General features: G+C 38.4%; 2 protein-coding genes across 2 annotated transcripts; both read left to right on the top strand.

The window, feature by feature from the left end:
- Window positions 1-699: 699 nt before the first annotated feature.
- On the top strand, window positions 700-11,023 carry LOC106181483 (zinc metalloproteinase dpy-31). The gene is made up of 11 exons (XM_087019159.1): window positions 700-1,653; window positions 2,040-2,198; window positions 5,001-5,220; window positions 5,537-5,660; window positions 6,291-6,375; window positions 6,639-6,842; window positions 7,185-7,335; window positions 7,524-7,658; window positions 8,249-8,391; window positions 8,820-8,950; window positions 9,583-11,023. The coding sequence occupies exons 1-11, from the start codon at window positions 1,573-1,575 to the stop codon at window positions 9,875-9,877; spliced, it is 1,728 nt and encodes a 575-aa protein (XP_086875285.1). The 5' UTR covers window positions 700-1,572; the 3' UTR covers window positions 9,878-11,023.
- Window positions 11,024-12,415: 1,392 nt separating this feature from the next.
- Window positions 12,416-26,140, top strand: LOC106164742 (uncharacterized). The gene is made up of 17 exons (XM_086994250.1): window positions 12,416-13,031; window positions 14,800-15,050; window positions 15,358-15,695; window positions 16,290-16,398; window positions 16,957-17,311; window positions 17,795-17,965; window positions 18,516-18,588; window positions 19,062-19,170; window positions 19,716-19,884; window positions 20,734-20,984; window positions 21,626-21,963; window positions 22,180-22,297; window positions 23,287-23,445; window positions 23,776-23,971; window positions 24,687-24,857; window positions 25,219-25,291; window positions 25,795-26,140. Exons 1-17 carry the CDS (start codon window positions 12,794-12,796, stop codon window positions 25,880-25,882), a joined length of 3,207 nt encoding a protein of 1,068 aa, XP_086850376.1. The 5' UTR covers window positions 12,416-12,793; the 3' UTR covers window positions 25,883-26,140.
- The last annotated feature ends 91 nt before the right edge of the window (window positions 26,141-26,231 follow it).

The following is a 26,231-nucleotide window of genomic DNA, read 5'->3' as shown; positions in this document are numbered from 1 at the left end:
GCTTTCGTCTCTCCGTCTCTCTCTCTCTCTCTCTCTCTCAAACACACACACACCCACACTATGATGTAATTGCATGAAAAAAATCCGCGTCCTTATGATAAATACGAGGACGACTTCACGTTCAAACAACACTGCCATTGCCCTGCTGAAAGCCTTTGTCCATGTTAAGTCAATTGAACTTCGTCTGCGTGAGTGCTAGCGACTCTGATCCGGTAAATAAATTGAATATGCTCATCATGCATGATGAACCGTTGGCGCGAAACTGCCTTTTCAGTTTATTAAATAGCCTATTTGTGTAGTAGAAGCACGACAACAGCAAGGTATCTCATAGTTAAGTGCTGTGCTACATAAATCACTCCATTTCCTTTTCTAATGAATTTGAATTAAGTCTCTTTAATTTCAATTATCTCTTAAGGTTGAACGCGATTTTCATGACACGCCGTCGGTGATTTAGAAGTTTGAAAATTGCCTTTGAATTCTTTGTTGGTTTCTGCCAAAGGGTGTCTTCGTCCTAGGAAGTGGAAATAATGATCATAGTGAATTAAAATAAAATGAATTTATAAATGAGTAAAATTAAGTAAGCCTGGTGCCCATACATCTTTGAAAGGGTAAAAAGACAATGAGCCTGAATCGTTTTCTTTGTTGTATGTGCATAATTTAAATAATTTATGACCTTTTTTTTTTTTTTGGGGGGGGGGGGGGATCCTTGTCTTGCTTCGGTTACAAGAGACGTCTTCAGTTATATTAACCTTGCAAGAGAACCTAAAGAAGCAGATTTAAATAACCCATATAGCCTACTCGTCATTGTGAAAACAACGCGATGTGTAAAATTCTGTACTGGGATCACGAGCCTCTAGCACAAGACTTTGCAGAAAACTATCGTCTGCTCATGAACAGTTCAAAATGACTGAGGTTTGTACACGGACATTTCTTTTGCTCTTTCCAAGACGGCTTAAAGATGTCCATTAATGAGAATACTAGTTTGACCAGCTGAACAGAAAAGGATGAAAATATTGTATCAGATGTTTAAGAAGGAAGAAAAAGACAACAGTGCAGAAAAAATGAGATAAAAAAGAAACAGACAGGAGAGCTTTAAGAAAAGGGAAAAAGAACGTAGTGTGCCTGATGAGCAAAACTGGAGAAGATTTAATTTTTTTCTAACCCATTTATACTGAAATCGAGGACACAAAACTCATATATACATTGACACTTAATAATTCTGTTGGTTGCGGAGGGGTTAATGCTCTCTCTCAGTTGGGATAATTAACGCTAAGATGTCATCGTTCAGCGAGCACGGGACTCCCGGGACAGGCAGACGACATCAATTTAGAGGCCCGAAAGGGACATTAAGAGTCTTTAAACTGTATCTGAACAAACCACGTAGCAGTGAACGGTGCGAGTCACCGGAATAAATGGACATTATTGATAATGTTCTGGACTGTCTTGTAGTAGAGATTGGGCAAACGGGCTCAAACTGTGTCTTTGAGATAGAGAATTTTTTAACAGGTCTCAAAGTAAAAATCAGAGGATTGCAATTTATGTAAATTCTGTTTAGCAGACGATAGCTGTAAAATGGACGGGAAACAACACGTGTGTTTTTTGTTCTTGGTTTGTTTTCTGCAATATATGGCAACTGGAGCTCCTTTATCAGAGGTAACTATTTTCCTTTAATTTCTTTACTATTGACATTATTTTTATCCTTATTTATTTATTTATTATTTTTTTTAATGTAGTGATTCTTCTTAATGCAGTCGATTGTGTAGACGATTTCAAATAATGACATTAAGTATTATTCCATATTATTATTATTTTTTTTTGTATCGGTGTTGCTTGTTTATATGACAAGATTTAATTTCTTTATCAGTTGATTAGCAGTCAGTCAGTCATTTATTTATTCATTTATTACACAAGCTGTAAAAAGATGAGAATAATATTGATAAGTTTTTGCGGATTGCTCAAACTCGGCACACAGAAACGCCTTTGCACACGAAGTCTGATAAACATAGACATACCTTTACTACCGGCGTTTCATTTTTTAGAGTCTTGTAATAAAACACAATTCGACAAATCAGACGGTTCAGTTGACTCTGGAAAACGAGATTACAGAGGATGAGATTTCGTCGCAGATGTTCGAAGAGTACCGCTGTAAACTGGGGCGGCTAGAGTACTGCTACTGCAAGGGACAAAGGTTAAAAGACGTAAGTAGCTTTTTTATGGCCGCATTCACAACCAAAGTTGATCCGCGAACTAACAAATCCTCGGATCAAATATGGCCGACCTACTTGAAAACTCACCGCGTAATTCACCACGTGGAATCTTTTCAGTGTTTATTTGGGGATTGTGGCGACTGACTAAAAAGCTTGCCATCTAATCCGCTAAAAGGCACTGAATAGATTCCCCGTGGGAAAGTATTCAAGTGGATCGGCCATATTTGACCCGTGGACTAGTTGGTCCGCGCTGTTCTGAATGCAGCCTCGTTCTGAATGTGCTATTTGACTACACATTAGACCTTTAATGGATAACATCTGTTAGGATTGTCCCATTCTTACAAATGGTTAATGAATCGCTTCCTACATTCAAAATTATTCCTGTTTTTTATTATTTTCTTTTTATTTAATTTATTTTTATAATCTCTGAATAGATAATTACGGAGGTAAAGCCATCTATGAAGGGACAGTTGGTCTGGTGGCAAGCACATATTCCAGAATAATTGCGATAACCGCTGTTTTGGTGATAAAATGGAATTCCTTGTTTTTCTATGAGTTGTTTGCAATGTATTTATCGTGAGATATGCATATCATACGAATAGCTGTTGTCCCTTTAAAAACCAAATGGTCTCAGACAACCTGCAAGGAAAAGTCTTTAGAGGTTGCAAGTCTGAATAGCGAACTTGCTATGCTGAAGCAAGGACAGATGGGTAAAAACGGGCAGAGTTGGCGCTGCCCACCGCTTATTTTTAACTACAGTAGTCCTAAGCCCTATGCCAAGAGTAGGGGGGGTTTAAGGAAATCCCCCCCCCCCGGATTCAAAGTCGCTTTTCCCCCCAACTTAAAATGTGCTTCCAACGTGCCCGAGGAGGGTATAATAATTCAAAAGAATGAACCTTAAAGTAGGATGGAAAGAAAGCATTGTACATTTATTTCGTCGAAAAGTACGTTGGTATTAGATATTGGGATTAATATGATGATATCGGAAAACCAACAGTGTTTATGACCAAGAAGAATGACGTGAACCAATACTGACAAATGTTCTAAGATATATCAATAAATATATAAACTTATATCAAAATTTCTTTAAACGCGTCCATTATTTCTATTCTTATGTGGTAACTGAAAACATACATGCTACATAATAATGACAAATTTAAAGTAAAAGAAATGAATTAGATGTCAAGGAAGAAGAAAGTATTGTACAAATGTCAACAAGCCAGCGCATTCCAAATGATGGACCCTAGGTTAAATTGATTTGGAAATAAAAAGAAAAAAGGAAAAAGTAGGAAGTATTGAACAAACGAATGTAAACATACAAAAAGAAAAATTCAAATGCATGGCTGCTACTGCTTCAACACATAAACCATACAGATGTATGTCAGATTGCATTGCTGTAATGTAACCATGACTAGATTGGAGCTTGAATGTAGAAACGATGTGCTCAGTTTTGCCCAGACGAACTGATGCGTGGGGCTTTATGTGTAGCAAAAAAGCCTTGTAATGGATATTTGGTTCATAAATGAAAATAAGAGATACTTATTCTCCATTATTTGCCGCCATTCTACACGGTATTTTGGGAAGAAGAATGTCGTTGGGTAAAAAAGTAAATCGTATTATTCACCTTTAAGGCATGGCCTTAAGACCCTTCACCAAAGTGGCTTGTTCACGTGAATAACAAGTCGATGTGGGAAGCGATTTACCAATGTATTAAAACAGCCAATTAAAGAAAAATTTGCCCGATAAAACCTGGTAATGTTCACTTTTATTAAAAATGAGAGACAATAACTGTGCCTGTCTCAAAAGCGTTCTCCGGCCGTTCCCGTTAGTTCTTCAGCGCATACAAAATGAGTAACCTGAAAAGGATAACAACAGTTCATTTTGGAAAAAAATTTCCTTGAGTAAACAACAATTTTCCCATACTTACCAATGGTTAACGAATCCATTTCTACATTCAAAGTTAGTCTCTGCTTTTTTTCCTAAAGACTTCTTTAAAAATAAATAAATAAATAAATAAATAAATCATCACCCAGCTGGCCTTTGACAAAGATAAAATAAAAGGAACGCCAGTGCAAAACAATTCCCAGCGTAGTGGGACGACATGGTGCGCTCCCATTGTGGTCGGTCACATCTCAACCCGAAGTGCGGTGAGCCGCTAATTGTGTTTATATGGTCTCTCTATGTACCTGCGCAGTTAACTACGGTCACATTTAATGTCTCACCTAAAACTACGTTGATGAAGTGTGGATTTTTTTATCTCTTTGAACGCACCGTACTTTAAAAATGTTTTTGACCGAAGTCTTTCAAAGGGCTTTCATTAAGAGTAATTTATTGGAGATAATTGGAGTTAATTGGATTATTCGTCTCAGATCAACAAATTAATGGACAATCCCTCATTTTAAAAGTAATAAACGTATTATAGGCTATTTTTTTCTTTTTTTTTTTTTTTTTTAGGATTATGTCATATAATTACTATTTAGTAGCAAAAGGAAACAAATAATTTATTTGAAAAGGGATTTTATTTTGAAAGCGAAAAAAATTACCCAAAGCATAGGCCCACTCTTTCTCAGAAAGCAACAATAACATTTAAGAAACAAATTAAACAATTAAGGTGTTTTACTTTTATTATTATATCACCCAATATTGAGGCCGCGCTTAGGCACTCTGAGCTTCCAGGTTTACTAAGAAACGAGCTTTAACCCCAGCGTGTCTTCCATAGTATATATGAGTTTTTATTATCTCAGGAATCAGGGTGCGCCAGGCGATATCTCATTGTTTCATCCTCTTTTCTAGTGCCCTTCGTCGTCCTACTGCAGCGATGACATGCGCAGTGGCGACATTCTGCTGACTCCAGAAGAAATCGATGACGCTCTCTGGCAATGTGAGGAAGGAAATGGAGACCTGTCGTCTGCTAAAACACCAAAAGAGCGCCAAAAACGAAAAGTGGTCTCTGATCTGAGGAAAAAATGGGACCTGCCCATCATCTACACATTTGATAAAATACACAGGCATAGTAAGCGTCAGAACTACAACAAAAATAACGAAAACAGCAATTACCAAAAGAAAGTTAAAAGACTTACAGAGGAAAACAGGTCCCATCAACTACAAAACATAGACATGGAAATCTGAATCGTGTTCATAAATAGAAATCACAAAATAAAGAATTAACATTGGATTCCTATATATTGAAATTCCTCCACCTGTGGAACAAATACGGTAGGCCTACCCCTTTTTTTCGTTTTATTATTCAGGGTCTAGGTGTAGGCCTATAGGCCTATCATAAAATCGTATCAATAATAAGGCGTAAACAAAGTCCATTTCTGTTTCAGGCCAAGATGAAATAGAGACAATCAGATCAATTATCAAGGAGTGGGAGCAAGTCACATGTGTACGGTTCATGGAAGGAACCGATTCCTTACGTCAACCACTTCTCATCTTTTCTAGGCAAAATGGGTAAGTAATGATTAGGCCTATAGAGCCACGGCATGTTTGATAGCGGTATATTGATCACTGGCGGACCGAGGCGAACCAAGACTAAATATGGTAAAAGAGGGATCACAATAATTATTTCACACAATTTTACCGTATGGGACAATTTTACCGTAATATATAGGAAATAAGGTTAAGACTTGATTCGATTTGTCACGCTTCTTTTGTTATCCTTTTTATTTGGAGGGGAGGGGATTGCACAGAAAAGAGAGAAGGAGTGCTTTGAAGCCGGGGAGGGGGGTCACGTAGTCGTATGGTATTTTTTTCGGTTGGTCAGCCACTATTGTTCTTGTTTGTTGTCTGTTGTTTAGGTCCTTTTGACATCTTGACAATACGCAATACGGTTTAAAACTTTTCGTTGGAAAGAGCCGATTTTGATTTATAATTCGTATCGAACTGAATAACACATTGAACCTGCGCTGACTGTATTAAATAGGGGAAAACACTTCACTTCAAAAGAATGGAGTTATTGTTCAACGTGAATTGCCAAACCAAACAAAACTTAATTTGAACAAAAAGTGTCACACATGCATGTGCAGGCATCCTTTATCCTTTAATTGATTAATAAATGATTTTTTTCGCTTTTTTTTTCAGTTGTGCGTCTCACGTGGGCCGATATACAGGCCAGACCCGTCACAACACACAAATGGTCTACTTCGACAGCAGTTGTTTTGTCAATGTAAGCGTTAACTGTCAACACTTTATGCATGAACCACCAATTAAAAAAGAAAATAAAACACAGACTGCACGGTCCTTAAATATCATACCCTCTTAAATCGCATGTGAAAGATAAGATGTTCCACTAATACATCGTCCCTTCAATACATGCAGTTTTAGTGTTATTTCCAAGATTCCTGCTAATGATTTTTTTATTTATCCATTTTACACCCCTTGTATCATTTTTTATTAAAGATAATACTTGATCGGTAATTCTTCCCTCAGATTGATATCATACGCCACGAGATTGGTCACGCCCTTGGATTAACTCACGAACAGTCTCGTCCAGATCGAGATTCTTACGTCACAATTCTGAAAGAAAACTTAGAACCGTACTTGCAATACCAATTCAAGGCGAAAGGTCCATCAGAAGTAAATACATTCAATCTCCCGTACGACGTTGGCTCTCTCATGCATTACCCGGACAAAGTGAGTTTCTTTTATTGTTCATGTAGTAAAATAGGGGAGGTCATTGTCATTTTATAGTGAACAAGTTCTTTAGCTATATATATATCTGTGAGCGTATGCATATTTTTCCTTTTTATTGATTTTAGACAAAATATTTTTCAATATAACTGAGGGAAATTATCACGGAGTCGAGGATAACACGACAAATTGATTATGTCACGATCGATACAGTCTGACTTTTGTAAACAGCTATTTATTGACACAAAAGCAAATTCCTTACGTGTCACGTCTTACTTTTTGCAAAGTGCTTTTAAAGAAATTATAAGATGTCCGTTTTCTTTTTCTCCATAACTGTTATTCTAGATGTTTGGCAAGGTGGTATATGATAAGAACAACGTCCTCGTTAATCTTCGGACCATTCTGGCCAAAGATCCTCTTCTCCAGAGAAGTGTAGGGACCTCTACCGGTATACAATTCTTTGACGCCAAGGCTGTGAATATGTTGTACTGTCCTGGTAAGTGAGACATCTACGGTGTAACGTGACAGAGTCAGATAAGTGGTACTTTCGTTTCTTTTTTTTTTTTTTTTTTTTTTTTGACGCCTATATTGATCTTTTGTGGGATATATAAATTGCATATTTGGACTGTGCAGTGAAGGTGTATGCTATTTTTTCTCGAATGTTTTCAATTTATTTTCGTATAGATACGTGCAAGAATTCCAATCTGTATTGCGAGAACGAAGGCTATCCCAACCCAAACGAAATGTCCAGGTGCTCTTCTTGTCTCTGTCCTGAAGGTTTGAGTGGAAGAAGGTGTGACAGAGTAATGTCATCTAAAGGTAACTATTATGCCAATTTATTATAATTAATGGCAGATACGGAGGAGGATACAGCAGGCACATGGTCTCTCTTATTTGCTAAGATACCTTCCTTTTCCTACCCCAAAACCTTATGATGAATAAAACGAGACAAAACCAAGCAATTTGTACATTCCTGTGCCTCATAAATTGTACTGAAATTGTTTTCGGGTGTTGTTTTATATAATTTTGCCCTGTGCACCCCCTTTGTAAAAGAGAAGTGGCTTGGTTTCTATAGTTTCTCCTAGAAATCCAAGTTTCATTTTTTAAAGATAAAAATAAGGCAAATATAAGTATATAATGTATGCAATATCTGGAATCCCTCAATTCACACCTGTTTGATGGAACCTGTAGGCTTTATCAATTTTATTATTTACTGTCTACTGCTGATAGTTTGTACAGGAAAACTTCCTGTTCTTAAAATTTCAGATTTACAGTGCTTGCTTTCAGTTGCTCTCAGTTTTAGGGGGGAGGGGAGGGGAGCAAAAATAGAAAATTTATATGACAATGGGGTGGAAAATTTGCCAAGTTCGTCTCGGTCATCTTGTCACACTTTCTGATTTCAATTATAGGGCAACACTGCGGGGCTGTTTTGGAGGCCACCGAATATGAGCAGACAATGGAATCCCCCGGTTATGACGTAGCAATGCGATTTGGGAATCGATATAGAGACACGCCGTACGCACGTGGCCAGCAATGCAGCTGGCTCATCAAGGTGACAAGTTACTTTTATTGACATCTAGAAAAGCGCAGACCTCCGCCAAGGCAGCGATTTTTGATTATTATTGAGTATTGATTGATTATTGATCCGAATCACCACCAAAAACTAATCATCTCTTCCTTGGCCCACTTCTGACAGTTCCTGAAAATTTTGTCAAAATGGGTCCATAACTTTTTGAGTTGATGACAAACAAACAGACAAACAGGGGTGAAAACATAACCTCCTTGGTGGAGGTAATTACTTTTAGTAAAAGAAACGTTATTTGAAATTTTAGCGCTAAAATGCTTGAAAGACTTGCCAAAATGCTTTCACACAATATTTGTACACTGTGTATTAAATTATTATTATTTTTTAGATCCATCATTTATTTACTTATTTGTGAATTTATTTATTTGTGTAATTATTTGATCTGCTGTTCACAGGCACCTCCCGGTCATGTAATTAGCCTGTACTTCAAAGGTCCGATATTCAACATAGCGGCATTTGCTGATGGTCTTTGTAACGACTACGTAGAAATACGCTACGGGAAGTCCATAGGTACCTCTGGGGCGAGGTAATGCTTCTTTGTTTATTTGCATATTAACAAATAACAAATCAATGCAAAAGTTAAAGGGATAATAACTCTTCGTATGAGGTCTACATTTCACAATAAAACATTGTGAATAACTCATAGAAATATAACATATTCTGTTTTACCACAAAAACGGCAGTTATAGCTATTATTCTGATATCTGAGCTTGTCTTTAGACCATGTGACCTCCATTGACGGCTATACTCTGTTAAAATCTCTTAAGAGATTTTAACAAAAAACCAAACTTTTTAGAAAAAAACCAGGGACTAACTTTGAATGAACAAATGGATTCATTAACCACTGGTAAGTATGGGAAAATTGTTGTTTACTCCAGGAAAATTCATTTTTTGGCCAAAACGAAGAGTTATTATCCCTTTAAATCAATGTTGTTTACTATAATTTTGCAAAAGCCTAGAACAATACTCTTCTGTGGTCTATACATTTGTTACAAGAACGAAAAATGGTTATATTTTAAAGATAATCCTACTTCATAAATTCCTTGCATGGAATTAGATGCAGACCGTTTGTTCCTGATAATTACTTACAACTGCTAGTCCACAGCAGTTCATAGCAGTTGACTATAAACACACTCACATGGTCGATACTTTTAACAGGTTTTGCGGTTCGGAAATCCCGACTAAGACGATAACCACCCTGGGCAATGCAGCGACCGTCCTTTTCCGTGCATCTGAACGAGAATGGCCGATAGACAGGGTTGGATTTAAACTAGCCTATAAGATCCACAGAAAATCGCCCAATCAGGGAACGTTTGATAATTTTCTGCGGAACGATAATTTGCGAGCTTTCTTCGGCGTTAAGTTCGACCATCAGGTTCAAGTTATCAGACCTCTTATCAAACCGATGCCTAATAATCTTTTAGCATATTTTAATAGCCTTTTACGACGATGACTGATGATAGGTAAGATAAAAGAATGTAATATAAAATTATATTCTATTATATCATATAAGATAAGAATACTAACCAATGATTAATGAAAACAGAAACATCGTAAACCGTTTTCTTTTGGGAGCTATGAACTAAAATAAAAGAAGATAATGACAGTATTTATTTATAAGCATTAAAGGTAAGAAAAAAATTTATGCTACAATGAAATAAAGTTATTACACTGCACAATGCAAGTTGTCACCGAACATAGGTGAAACAAGGCATAATACAGTATTGTACGATCCCAAGCAGAAGTTTATTATTGACAGAAGTTTTACTTGGTGAAACCAATTACTTACGGGTATTCCTTCACACAAGACCGTTTAGCTTGTATGCCATTCTGATGTTACATGTGTGTTTGTTATATTGGAATAATTATAAATATATATACACTAGACTCAAACACTGTAATTCTATGTTGCACTTTTCACTTTCACTGTACATTTCAATAAAGTACATGAAATGAAAATGAAAAACAATCGAGTTACCACTTTTAATTTACGTTTATTAATACTGGTGTTGAAAGTCGCTTTTAGATATACGAACAGATTGCTTTTTGATCCTAGGGATGATGTAACATTTTTGAATATTAATTTTATTGTGTTGATGCCCAATTAGAAAGCCGTCTTGAGAGAATCTGCTGTCGCCATTCTATATAACTTATGGCCAATACATAGTGACTATACAGTATATAATCACTTAATCACTTAATCATACATATATTCATCGTATCATAACACTAGAAGTAGTTTATATCTGTTTCTTTTTCTTATACATATCTCTCTATATATATATATACTTATCTAACTTGTTTTTTATATTCATGTGTATCATGTGCACGCACTGGGAATAAATAAATACATAAAACAGAACAGTAAAAGAATCCTTGCTGTGAAAGCATACTAGAGTCTATTGTAAGTCGTTATACTCATTTACTTTCTGTCTCAGGTGCACCAAATTGCATTATTATTTACTTAATAGCTCGCGCGAGGGCTCTAAGTTTGTATATTGAATAGACAAATAAGCTTGTTAAGCATTTGGTGATTCATCCCGCGGATCGTAAAAGGGATAATAACCCTTCGTTTCGGCCAAAAAAATGAATTTTCCTGGAGTAAACAACAATTTTCCCATACTTACCAATGATTAATTAATTCATTTTTACATTCAAAGTTAGTCCCTGTTTTTTTTTTCTATAAAAGTTTGGTTTTTTGTTAACATCTCTTAAGAGATTTTAACAGAGTATAGAGGTCAATGGAGGTCACGTGGTCTAAAGACAAGCTATAACTGCCGTTTTTGTGGTAAAACAGAATATATTATATTTCTATGAGTTTTTTACAATGTTTTTATTGTGAAATATAGATCTCATACGAATAGTTATTAATCCTTTAACAGATTGCTACACACTTTATGGCGGGTGTAATGCACTCTTTTTTTTTTTTTTTGCTTTTGAGAGTTTCATTGAGAAAACGACAGCAATGTGTATTAAGGAACATAAAGTTTTGTGCAAGATCATTTTGTGAATGTCCCAAAAATATTAAATGCATCAGAAAAACTGTAATGAAAAGCTATATATACCAAACGCGATTCTGAGGCATAGAAAAAGCACAGAGCACGCAAATTGGTGTGTTTAGTTTTTTCACCATACTCCATCTTGTGGAGTAAACTGTTACTTATAACGTAAACTATCCGGTTCCGCATTTTGGTTTTGGTGTCATCCTTATTAAAATTATCCTTGAAACCTGGTTAAAACCCTGTTCGTCCGCGCTATCACATAACCTGTTTAAAAATTCATTAAGAAAGGAGGGCCAAAAAGAAGTCCTAATCAATACATGTGACGTCATTCTTAATAGCTTTGTTATATCTTTCTTATATTCCGTTGACCGCAATCGCCGCTATCACAATAAGCAAAGTTTCCTGTTTATTTCGTACACAAACGGTTCAAACTAGTGTAGAACGCTTTCTCCAATGACATCTTAGCCGCGTTCCAGGCGGTTACACATGCAAATACCTTTTTAATGAGTGTTAACCCACCATAAATCCTCGCAATGTTGGATGGGTATCTTTTCAACGATTTCATTTGATGTTGTGAAACTTCTCAAAGGGAGAGTGGACGGAGTCTTTTTGTGTACTTCAATTCGATTGAAAATTATCAAGAATTTTACTCATATTTGTAAGAAGAGCATTTATCTTTATTTCTGCTAATAACCATCAAGCCATAACAAATGTAGCTGTTTTGAGTGAACATATCTACCACTTTGATACACAGATCATTCTTCTGTCTATAGTTTCAACGTGCTGGACGTTTGGTCAAACTTTTCACTTAATATTCGAAATGATTACAAACTCCGCTCACTGCCGTCGACACTTCCCCGAGAAATAAGACATTCTTAATTGCCACACCTTGTGAGGTAAATTTCCCAAAATGAATAAACATGGCGGCAATTGGCGTTCAGGTCACGTACGGTCTGGTATACCATAAAGACAATCGGTTTGTAACACCTGTAGACTTTCTCCGTTCATAAGTCAGTCGTCGCTCCCGGGGAGTCGGACAGGTGGGGAAGCTAACAGGGGACTTGGCGTTCGTTCCAAAGGAAAAAGGGGACATTATCTATAGCTGTGGCTTGATGACTTAATCTGACAGGGTGTCGGTTTCAGCCAGCCGAACAATTCCACGGCTTTGTTCACGTAAATAGAGGTAATTTGGTAAACCGAGGATTTTTTTCATCGTACCCTCCAAAGAAATTACACGAAAAACGAACAAAACTGCCGGTAAGAACGGAGAAAACTGTCGTTCCAGAACAAGTTTACTAAGATCGTCAACTGTATCATTTATAACATTAGTATATTTGGTAAGCCAAGGCCTCCACAGTCACCTCAAAATGATTCGCAGGCTTAATATCGTCGTCGTCGCCGTGATTTGTTTTGTGATCCTGGATAAAACAGTGGGCCAACCAGTTGAGGGTTACTGTAAACCGACCAGCAGCTGTTGGCCTTCTGGAAGCGAAATACGAAGCTTTGGTGACAGCCTGTTTGGAGACGTCATACTCCCTGGGGATCAGTTTTACATCAATGCTACTAGAGGGGTTATACAGCCAGAACGATGGCAGGCAAACCCGGGTAAGAAAGAAAAATGTTTTTTTAAAGGTATATTTGATTATACCTGCGTAAAACAAAAATTATTACTTTTTTTGTTCACATTTTGTTTTTTTGCAAAAGTATTCGCAACAGTAAACGATGTAGCTGTATACCTGGTGTGGCAGTGCTGGCAATTGTGGGTGATAATTCTGAGTGCCATATACATCGCTGCTTTGGCTCGGTACATGAAGACCAGATTTAAACTGCAATAAAACTTGTTTATCGACGACAACGGGCTAAAAGCCCAATAATTACTTTTAGAATTGTATATGTAAAGTTTTGTAGGCAGGGACGTAAAACAATATTATCTTACTTGTGTATCTACTAATTGGCTGTTGTTGGCTGTTGAAGAACTTAATTTGAAAAACATATTTGTAAACAAATCTTTGTATCCAAAAGAAAAGACGAGGTCTTTTCCCGATGAAACACATGCATGCATATTAGACAATGATTTGATTAAATTCATAATTAACGACCTACTCTTTAATAAGTTTGAATAATAGAAAGCGCCGCAGCATTTATATTACTATTTTCGCTTAAGTGTAGGTCAGTGTGGTCACATTAGTTATACTTTGATCTGAGAAATACGACTTTTCAATGTTCAAATAATTTCACGCTGTTTGCAAACACGCTGGGATATCTAGTCCCTGCAAAAATAAAATAAATCGCCATGCAAATGGATGCAAACCAAGACATTAAGTCGTTTATGCCTGTTCTACAAAGCTACACACATAACGGTGTTAATTTGTCTGGTATAGAGAGCACAACGTTGAAAAGATTAACACTCGATAGTTCTGTGCTATTATATAGTTAGTTAGCTGTATCTAGTTATATCGATGTACTGTATGTATCTACATATGGTGAATGTGTATAATTCAGCATCATTTTTATACTTTTCATTGGAGGAATCTCACCCCACAAAACAACTAAAACAAATGTTTGCATGGATATATATAGATGCATGTTTATCTGTATTAATGCCGCCCAACTTATATCTTATAAAGGCATTAAATAGCATGTCGGTTTTCAGTCGCGTCATTCACAAAAACGTTCTACCACCCATAAAAATTCAACGGCATTTTAACAGCACCCGTGCATAATGAGTGCACTGCACAACAAATAAAATTTCAATAAGGGTTATTTTTTTAAAATTGGCTCACCGACAAGGCAAAAGTACTTCACGTTTCATTCCGGTGAGATTTGCCCTTTACGTCAAACAGATTACTTTGTATTCTGTGCTTTGGCCAAATTGTGTTTTGATATAATTTGAGATAGATTAACGGTCACTTCATCAACAAATTTATGTACAGATAATGAACGTTGAAATTCTTAACGATTTGTAAGGAATTTATGACGCAAGGGGTGTACTGATAATGCGCAATTTATATTTTCAACAATGTGCACCAAAAAACTTCTTGAGGAAATACTTCTCCCCCAAAAATGGTTATTAAAAGACTCTTAGAATATATTAACAATGATGGGTCCATTAAAAAACCGTCTTTTAAAAGACATGATATTGATATGGTTCATATTGAAAAGGTTTAACCATTTAATAATATGTGTAGGAGGCAGCTCGAATCGCTGAAAGACATCCCTTTACCAATGAATACCAAGCTAAGCTTGAATTGATAACTGCAAGTACTATTAACAATCTGTTCCTCTGAACTCCAGTTTGCTTATTTCTACATTTTCCCATTTCTACTGTTTTTCTAATTACCATCAAACTAATAACGCTATATCTAATTTTAAGGTATGGTGGTGTTTGTCGCCAACATTCAGGACGTCCAAAAGTGCGTCCTCTTCGCAAAACAGTACCGCATCCAGATCTCCATCGTCACTTCCGGTCACGACTTCATCGGAAGGAACACAGCCGAAGGGAGTCTCCAGATCAACCTGTCCCGCCTGCAGTACTTCTTCGTCAACCTGAACGACAAAACCAGCCATACTGGAATGTCGTGCACTACGGACGTGGGTAACCGGTGGGCCTACATCTACGAACAGGTAGAGTAACTACGGTAATTACTGGATTTTTTCAATGCCGAGAAGTGGTGAATTTTTCAGATACTGTATTTTTAAGTCATGGTTTTTGTATTAAGAACATAGCTATTGAGCAGTAGCAACTAAATTAAAAGAAGGCTACTTTATGTTTCCATTATTTGCAGTCAAAGCACTACTAATGCTACGTAGAAATATATTTTCTTGTGAACATAATATTATGTGTCTGAAAATTTGATAATTTTTGAAATATATTTAATTTTAATTACAGTTTTCGTGAACAGTCTGCAATATATCGTGTTATGCATTACAGGTGTCAGGCGTATACAATAAACTTATCGTGGGCGGGAATTCTGGAACCGTCTCTCCTGCTGGGTACACGCTAGGTGGCGGTAAGAGTCTACTGTCCAAGATATTCGGTCTCGCAGTCGACAACGTTTTGGAGATGACGGTGGTCAATGCGAAGGCCGAGATTGTACGGGTTTACCCGAGTCATATCGAAGTAGAGTCCCCGGATGGAGATCCGATACGTATTGATGACGGGGATTTATTCTGGGCCCTCAGGGGAGGAGGAGGCAGTACCTTTGCTATTGTTACGAGGATTAAATACAGAATCTTTGATCCTCCAGCAGACGGTTTTACCACACTGAGGTAGTTGACACAGACACATTAATTAATCTCTCTATCTCTGTGCCTTACCCTCTAATGCACACGTTTACGTTTTGTTTAATATTCTACTTTAGGCTTCGTTCACATGCAATGTCTATTTTCTAAATTCTATTTTCTATTCGCGCTATCTTATGATCACGGTCTGTGCACTGAATATCCCGCCGCGTAATTACTGGCAGCGCGAGCCAGTTACTTATAGTAACTTATAGTAACTGGCTCGCGCTGCCAGTAATTACGCGGCGGGATATTCAGTGCACAGACCGTGATCATAAGACATGCCGCAAATAGAAAATAGAATTTAGAAAATAGACATTGCATGTGAACGAAGCCTTAGACTAGACAAGTGTTTAGCCTTGTACTGAATAACGCAATATCAGTGTGAGTGCAAGAGGCATATATCGCTGACTAGTTTCCGTGGCAATTTATTTTGAAAGATGCAGCAACTTTAGACTGCTTTCTGCCATAAATGCCCAATAACCTCATTAGTTCAATGTCAGTTATGTCAACTGTATTTTGTTACAGAAAAATGGGATAATTTCTTCATATGATATTTTTGATATTATTTTTTTTCCACAGAGCACTTTATCCTTTCCGAACAAGTACCCGTCTTGTGGCCAACGAAATCTTGGATTTCCTCTTTACTTACATCCGGGGACTTCCAAAGGAGGCGTGTGGGTCTGTTCTGGTAGGTATGCAGTTCATTAATGTAGAAACAGTTAGCAATGCGTTCCTAGAGATTGCTTTTATTAAGTTCTGCTTATAGTAAGAATATCTATATGCTGTTGCTGTGTCGATAATTACATCTAGCTAAAAGTGGTAACAAGAAGGGTTTATAGATTGTTTATGCAGCAAACAGTGCTGCGACAAAATCTTTTTGAATATCTGAAGTCTACAAAGGCAGAAGCGTCACTATTATAGTAAATCCATGATGTTTTAAAGTAGTAAATCGATATATCACAGTTGTTTTGCTGAATAATTGTGTTTAAGGTTTTTACTGAAAAATAATGTGAATGTTTATATGTTAACCACTAATGAACCCAACTTCGGCAGAGTTTAACAAGTGTATCTAGCCCCCTGCTTTCAAATGGGCAATTTTTAAAGCAACCTCTATTATGCCTATTTTTTTAGCCGTGTCTCAGTCAAGCACGTTTGTAAGTCGAAGATGTAATAGGCTTCTTTTGGCGTTCTGCAAATGAACAATTTTCACGGCTACGTCCACACCTTATTCCCTTTTTTATTCAAGGTTGATAGCCCATATCTTGGATCGCAGTTTATGAACATAGATGCAACCAACGGCCAAATATATGTAACCATCGAATATTTTGGTGGCTACCGGGATGCCCTCCCGGTCTTCAAGCCGCTCCTCGATTACCGTCCGGACTTAAAACTGTACCAGTATACTCCCGAAGTGTTTCCGAACTTCTGGGAGATGCGGAAGGACAACTTGTACACCGGCTACACGGGGAGGACGTATATGTTCAGTACAATTATACAGGACGATGGTCTTAATAAGAACTTTGCTGACTTGATGGTGAGGAATCTCCTGGATGTGGAACAAATGGGGTTGATTATGGAGTGCGAAGGGGCTATAATGGGAGGTAGGTTGACCTCAGTGTGCTAATGCAGTGTGAGGTGGGTGTTGATATAGAATGCTATAGTTGTGCAATTGACCAGCCATCTAGAAATCCCGAGAGAGTTAACGATAGGGAAAGCGAGCGTGTGTGCAAGGGAAAGAGTCCAACGAGCCAGTATTTTTGTATTATATTCTAACATGCTAAACATTGCCTTTTTAGAAAATTCTCATTAAGCCCCCATGCAATTATAAATTTTGAGAATGCCTTTATATAATGTGCATGATGGCAAAAAGTTTAACAGACCCACTAAACGATAAGCGGCAAATGTACAAACGGAGCTCAAGTGGACTTTAAATCATATTTCTTGCGCATTGTATTCAAAATGTGTGTGTGTGTGTGTGTGTGAGAGAGAGAGATAGAGAGAGAGAGAGAGAGAGAATCAACGCTGTTCGTTGAACTACCTTCGAAACTGACCCAAACTGTCATTATCAATTCTCCATTCTCCAGGGAAGATGCGAGAGTACTCTGAGGATTCGGCCTCCGTTCCCCCCGGCTTTAGAAAGGGGCTGATGACGTGGCAGTGTGGGGCCTACTGGTTTGACGACGGCATCCCGTTTGAGAAACAGTGGATATCACAGCTGCAACCATTCCACCAGGAGCTTCTTGACGCCGGTGAAGGTAGTGTATAACTGGTTTGGCGGCGGTACACGTTTACTGGTAGCACGTTTTGAAAAAGTATTTTCGTTCAAATACCATTTCTTCTTTTTATCGTTATACACTTTTTTTCATTTATTAAGGCGATTTTAAGCAAAATACAATTCAAAATATTACTGAACGTACCTTAAATGAATGGCCGTTTTGAAATATAAAAATGGACGTGTCGACATTTAGACCCATGGCGTTTGTCATGGTGCTCTGGGCTTAAGTTCCTGTTCATTCAACACACGATGCTTTGTTAAACAGGGACCTGTAACTCGAAAGCATCGCGCATTCCAACCGAGCGCAAGCGTCTCAATTCCGTAACTCGCCCATACTCACCCCACCTAATACACTGTAGCCTCTATGTGATATCGCTATACGCAATGCTTTCGAGTTACGGGACTCAGGATCGAATACCTCATGACAAAATCTGAGATCCGCTAGTCAGTTATCAAAAAAAGGGGTCTTGCATTGGCTACTGATTAATAAAGATTTGATCTTTAACCCCAAAGGTTGGTGTATTTTGCAGGGGTATATTTCAATGAAGCATCAGATATTTTACTCACATGGAAGATTTCTCAGTGGGGAAGACACTACCGCAGGTAATTGGAATTATATTTATATGATATATTTTATATGCACCTACATGTTCTGCTTGAATATGTGCGGTCTGAATACATTACGTAAGACTTCAACATAGCCATATACATAAGATACGTGCCGCACGTAACTCGATTGCAAACGGTTGCCCCAAATTAAGATAGGAGAGCAATGAAAGCTACTGCTTACAACTACAGAAGGTTCTTATACTCCGCTCATTGTAATTCTGTCGATTTTTGATATTTGTATAATAAAATTGTCAAATTTTTCTTGCTCAAATTATTTCTTTCATATTTAGATTGTGTGCATATCTGTTCACATTTACTTTTCAAGCAATGCAATGTAAGCGTATGCACAATCTAAATAATTGCAGGCGACAAATTGGCTGGTAATTTAGTATCAATCTATTTATCAGGCTGTTAAGAAAAGAACTTTTACATGACTGACAAACATTTCAACATTTCATTACTTTCAGACTGGTAGAGATCAAACGCCGCTGGGACCCTTACAACTGGTTCAGCTGTCACCATTGTGTGGCGTCTGATTTGAAACCGGATCCCATTGATGTGTTGGAGAGGGGAGGGGTAAGTGCGGCGTTAACTTTTAAACATGTTGGACATGTTAGCGTTCACTTTTAAACATGTTGGACGTGTTTTATCTGGTTGACGCTGTTGCTAAAACTGAAAGTGTTTTTAACCTATGACCGCTTTCCCATATTAGACATTCGGTCTACGTAGATCGACCTAACATTGCAGGGACTCTGGCTGATTGCAATCAGCTTAATTTACTGACGGGCCTCCTCCTGGCGTTGAGTAGAAAGAAAAAAGTTCCTGTTTATGCGAGTACGTTGGAAGTAAGAAGAGGCGTTTCATTCAGTCCCCCACAGTTGGATCGGTATACGTAGAACAATGGTGTCTTTTGGACTGGCGTCTATAAGGCGTTACGACGATTCAGTCATACAGTTATCAAGCCTTTCTAATGAAGGGTAAAATGGCATGCCTCGTAGGTAGACAGACACGCTTCAGAAACGGCTAACTTCTTTATAATCGTTATACACAAGTGCTTATATTATATTATATTATATTATATTATATTATATTATATTATATTATGACGCGCACTCTTTCAGAGAGTGATCACGGAGTACTGCCAGCCAGATCAGAGTTGCTGGCCGTCTACAGAAGAGATAGAAGCGTTCTGTAGAACCATATATGGCGAGTGTGTGTTGCCCGGAGAACCGTTCTACAGGAACGCTACAATAGGAACCATACAGCCCGAGAGATGGGTTGCCAACCCGGGTGAGTTCAGATGATCGAATAAGTTGTCATATATCCCATGGGGGGGTGGGGGGTGAAGGCGTTTTCTATTTCATTTTTTTAATGTGCTGGGAAATTTGCTAGGAAAAGGACCCTTCTGTGCAAAATTGTATCTAAGTACATGAATTTTTCATGGTAAAAAGTCCACTTTTTCAGAAAAAGAATACCCATTTGAATTCGAAATTGTTGGCTACGGGACTGATGTGTGTTCCTCATAATCTAACATATAACCTGTAGAGCGTAGCCTATTTGTGACATTCAAAATTTTCTAGTTTAAATGTGTATCTGTTGTTGAAAACAGCTTGAAAGCCAATATTTTTCGACCCCTTTTAAAACATATCCATCCGCCAAGAAATTTTAGAAAGAAGTTTCGAGCGTGTTGCACTTCGTTTTACACTTTGTTTAAAGAGGGAACGGCAAAGTACCATTGCAAGCAAAATGCAGGTTCGATCACTAACCAAGGAATGTGCTGTAGTTCAGATTACCAAGACGTTTAATACAGAAGAAAAATAGTGTCCTAGACATAATAAAATAGCTAAACATATCTCTAGCAATTTTGTTACATGTGTTGTACAACAATCTTGGAAAATTCATGAATGAAATGACATATTAAAAAAAAGATTCATCAGTAAAGAAAAAAAATGAAATTCATTTTCTTTTGTTGTATGCACTGAGGAATGCATCTATGGACTGCAATTAAATTGTTCATATTTTATAATGGCTAAGATTTAACATAATATTTATTATATTTTCTATGTATGTGATTTTTATTGTTTAAAGAGCCAAAACTCTTTCTATATCGATTATCACTGTTTTTGTTTCGTTTACCAGGTCTTATTATTTACATCATAACCCTCCAGGACATTCAGAAAAGCGTGATATTCGCCAGCCGATTTAACATTCGCATCTCCGTGATTACATCCGGGCATGACTTTATAGGCCGGAATACGGCAGACGGAAGCCTGCAGATCAACCTATCGCGATTAAAGTACCTGTTTGTGGACTTGAACGACGCCAGTAGCGACACCGGGATGTCGTGCGTAACAGACGTGGGGAATAATTGGGCCAAGTTGTATGAGGAGGTAAACGCAAAATTATACGTGGGTGTCTCTTAAGAACCAATTCCAATACGTAGTTCGATCTAGCAGGATCGACCCATCTCCAAGGGTTTTTTTCGCTAAATTATATTCTGCTTAAGCGGCTCTGATGTCTGGCACGCCTACTGAAGCTGTTAGGGAGTAATTAATAATCGTTTAACAGCTTCAGTAGGCGTGCCAGAACCCTAAGCCGCTCAAGCTGGAAGCAAATTATCTAGAAACCCCTCGGAGATAGGTCGATCATGTTAGAGCCATCTAAGTATGGGAATAGGGTCTTAATTGGATTTCTAAGAAATGTTTCTGCTTCGTCAATCAGTGCATACTACGAAGTTGCCTCTGTAACAGAACCATAAATTGTTTTGGTTATAACAAGGGTACGTCGCAAACAATTTGACTTAAATGGGCTATACTGAAACCGTTGTTCATTATTCATAAATATAAAAAGAAGTTTAAGGACATCCAAATGTCTTTTTTAAATTCATTTTTATTATAAATTTGTGTTAGACATTCAAATTAAACAGATAGTGCCTGTATTACACTAAATAAGTCAAATGTTGCAACCATGAAAATTGATGAAAAATATAAAACTGGCAAATAAAAAATAAATGAATATATATTTCCCAAAGGTCACCGGCAGATATAACAAACTGATCGTTGGTGGGAACTCCGGCACCGTGTCACCCGCCGGCTTCACGCTAGGTGGCGGTAAGAGCTTGCTGTCCAAGATGTTCGGCCTCGCAGTCGACAACGTTTTGGAATTCACTATCGTCAATGCACAGGGGCAGATAGTCCACGTGTACCCCACTCACATAGTCATCGAGGACTCCGACATGGGATTCACGCGGGTAGAGGACCCGGACTTGTTTTGGGCTCTTCGTGGAGGTGGAGGCGGCACTTTTGCCATTGTCACTCGCGTCAAGTACAGACTATTTGAACCCCCTAGCGGCGGATTTACAACTCTGAGGTAGTGATTATGATTAAGCAGTTAAACTATTTAATTGTACATTGACTTATAAAGATTTGAAATTTGAATGGAATGCGTTGTTTTTGTAATGGTGTGTTTATAAATCTACAGTTCCTTAAATTGATGATTCTTACACTAAGTGAGATAATACCTACCCAAAACTTTTTAACAATCATATTTTTTTTGTTATAAACATACAATCTGTAACAACTTCAGGGGACTCTACCCATTCCAAACAGACCAAGCAGGCAACAATGTGGTAGCGAATGAAGTACTTGATTTCATGTTCTCGTACATAAGGGGTCTTCCACAGGAAGCATGCGGCTACGTTCTGGTAAGTTCGGTCAAAATCAGGCATAATTCTATTTATGTACTCCTGATGTGAGTTGAGAGAGTCCCCCTCCCCCATGATAGAGAGTCGACTCAGGGCTCAGGGCCGTAGCCTGAGCAAAATGCCAGGGGGGGCAGTAAGCGGACACGAGGGGGCAAAGCCCCCGAGGGGGTAGGGTGGGGGTTTCCCCTCCCACGGCATGGAAAATTTTAAAAAACTGTATGTATAATACTGCATTCTGGTGAATGTTATTTATTGCTCAATCAGAAGTCAGAAATTGCGATTATTTTTTTTGCACCTCAAATCCCAGGGGGGGCAGCTGCCCCCCCCCTGCCCCCCCCCTGCCCCCCCGGAGGCTACGGCCCTGGTCGTCATTGTCAGAGAATTAAGCTCTCCTGGGTGTGGAGATCGAAAAGAAAAAAGAGGAGAGTCGGGGCCATGCGGTGCGTTACTGTTTCAGACAGAGTGTGGAAGCGTTTTACGCTGGACGTTGTAATTAGTAGATTTATTGTTGGAATAGACTGTGTTGATGTTCCGTGGACTGCACTGAATGCTTTGATACCATAAATGCACCATGTTACGGCATAAACTAACCAAGATAGGAATCGGCGGCAAGTACACGTGCACCTCTCTGTTACATTGCATTAGTTACTGTTACGTTATGTACTGTGATAATCTGGAAACTGATCTTTATTCAGTGGAAAGTCTTAAACTTTCGAAAATAATAAAGGAGACATTCAGTACATATGCAAATGCGCTGTTGTTTTTCCTGACAATTTGGGGGCTCGTCCGGGAACTGACGTTCAGTTTTTTTTATCATGGGAAATTCTGTGAGCTCTAGATAAACGGTTGGTGCTCACATACCGTTTGTATATTACTTAAAAGTCTACGTGTCACATATATATATATTTTGAATTTTTTCTTTGGGGGGGGGGGGTAAATGATAATTGAAATTATACTTTAAATGTGGCCGCGACAATTTCTTTCTCTAGGTTGACAGTCCATACCGAGGCTCAGAGTACATGAACGTGAGCGCCACCATGGGACAGATTTACATTGTGATCGAGTACTTCGGTGGTGAGGCAGAGGCGCTTCCAACTCTCAACACTTTGTACAATTACAGACCGGACCTCAAGCTGCACGATTACAAGGTATGAGGAAATAAAATATTGTAGAGTTGAGAGTAATCTTTAGCTTTAGGCATCTTTAGCTTAAGTCAGTGGTGTGCATATGAACATGTATTTAATTTTCGTACTTTTTTACAGTGATTATCACATAACAATATTTTCTAACCTTGGACTAATCACACTTTTTGTCCAAGCTTTAACTACGTTATACTGTACATTGGTAATGTTATAATAAAAAATTAATGTGGATAATATAGACGTTACGCTAAGTTCTAGGGAATACCGATATACTTTATACGTACCAATAATGCAGTGAATATCCGTAAGCGCAAAATGTGCTTTTACTTCTTCCAGCCGGTCCATTTCAACACGTTCTGGGAGATGAGGAAGGACAACCTGTACACGGGCTACAGGGGGAGGACCTACATGTTCAGCACTGTAGTGCCAGACGGTAACCTGAACAAGGAGTTTGCTGACATGATGGTGAGAAGCCTGAAGGAGGTGGAGCGCATGGGGCTGATTATGGAGTGCGAGGGAGCTGTACTAGGGGGTAAGTGCAAAGATGCCAAGCTCTGGAAATCTGAAATCTGGAGGTTCTAAAATTTTGTTCAGTGTGTGTGTGTCTGTGGGGGGGGGGGGGGGGGGGTAAGGAGGGGGGTGATTGGAGTGGTAGCTGCCGTTATGCTCAGTGGGGGGAGGGGGGAGCGACCACTCTCACAACCCCTCCCCCAAACAATTAGAAGAAAATTATGAAGCTGACAGTGGTGCCAATTTTTAAAGTCGCTTTTAGCCGGGAGATTTGATTGCCCGCACGGGAAACCGGGGGATTCGTTTTGTATCCGGAAGACTCCCGGATTATTCGGGAGAGTTAACATGTATGTAAGGGGTCTTTAAAGACCGCATTCAGATAAACACATCGCACTATAGATGGGTCAGTCCAACTTTGTGGCGGATTGTCATTCTGTCTAAACTGCAATCACTGTAATCAGCTTGATCAGCACGCGACAGTGAATTAACCCCTACCTTGTGCATGCAAGTCAGTCATTCTAAAAAGCTCTATGACAATATGGCAAAACCGAAAAGACGCACACGGGTATGCCATTTTAGATATCGAAACAAGCTTATCACAAGAACTTTTGGCATTTTCGAACCAGGCCCTCCGCCAAAGGTCCTGTTAGTATTATCCAGCTGATATTGGACGAAAGACTTCAGCACGCCATGTGTGCCAGCAGATACCTTATACACTCACGTTGGCTTTCTTCTAGGTAAAATGAGAGAATACGCCGACAACTCCTCCTCCGTTGTCCCCGGCTTCAGGCGAGGTCTGATGACGTGGTCGTGTGGCGCCTTCTGGTTCGAGAATGAAAACAACATCGAAGACAGTCGTATCGATGAGCTGCAGACCTTCCACCAGAGGTTGCTGAAGGCTGGGTCCGGTGAGTGACAAGTCCGAAGTTTCTGTCTCGTCAGCTCTCTTGTCCATATTTATCTGTATTTACTAAGCGGGTTAGAAATAGTTTGTATAGAGTTCTGCCAGTTTGAAATGCTGTAAGAGGGGCTGCGGATGCACATGCGCGGGTGTTTGACCTTTGACCTACCATTACCAGCTCGCCAATTGACGGGTGCTCAGCTGAGATTTTTAGTCAACTCTGCAGCAATTGTGAATCTCAAAACGGTGGCAGATGATGGCTGGACAGGTGCGCAGTTTCAAATGTTTTACTAGCATTTTTCGTAATTGTGTCCCTCATAACAGGCAATTTTAATTTTTTTCAACTTTTTTAAAATCATATTTTATAGGCGTGTACCTGAACGAGGCGTCCGACATCTTGGATGACTGGAAGCAACTTCAGTGGGGAGCAAACTACCCCAGGTAAGTTAATACTGGTCATTTCTAAAACCTGCTTTAGACTGGGCTCACATAAACCTGTCGTACAAGCAGGATCGATCCTAAGGGATTTTTGCTAATTTGCATTCAGTCTAAGAGCCTTAAATGTCTGTCACGCCCACTGAAACTGCTACGGGGAGAATTAACTTTCGTGCACGCTTAAACTTAATGCAATTTATCGAGAATCTCTTTGGAGATAGATCGATCCAGTTTGTACGATTGTTATGGGAATTGTCCCTTAGTCTACTTTCACCCATGATAAATAAGACATAGGCCAAAATGAATGAAAAATTCAGGTTAACACCATTTTTCGGGCCTGCATCAATTGATAAAGTGCATAAATGGCACTGAACTATAATGATTTTCTTTATTGAAAATTAACAACATACTTTCACCATTAAGTCATCACATTTGTCAAAACCCCTCTACCAATGCGACCGAGGGTCATATTTCTTTTTCACATTGTTTTCGTCTTTTATCATTTCTAGGCTGTTAGAGATCAAGAAAAAGTGGGATCCAAGAAACATCTTCACCTGTCATCACTGCGTTGGCTCTGACCAAGTTACCGTTAATTAACCATGACCCACTTGCTTGACCCAGTTTCCGACCTAGTTTCATGACTGTTTTTTCAAATGGATGACTATAGTTTTTACGCCCGACTGTCTTAACCTTGCATATTTACTTTTTCGATGACAAAATTTGAAGACAATGCGAGCCTGAAATAAGTCAAGTATAACAAAGCGATTTGGAGCTAAATATTTGCCATTTAATTATTACATGTCAGCTTTATGCTTGTTTTGCAGTCCAGGAAAAATATAATAATTATTATAATTATGATTATTGTTATCATTATTGATACCGTTATTGAGTAATTGAATAAGGAAAAAAAATACAGCAATGGCACAGATATACGGGAAAATATGCT

The sequence above is a fragment of the Lingula anatina genome, chromosome 8 (assembly GCF_051362555.1).
Source record: "Lingula anatina isolate TDL-2025a chromosome 8, LinAna3.0, whole genome shotgun sequence".
Lineage (NCBI taxonomy): Eukaryota > Metazoa > Brachiopoda > Lingulata > Lingulida > Lingulidae > Lingula > Lingula anatina.
This window is presented reverse-complemented; position numbering and strand designations above follow the sequence as displayed.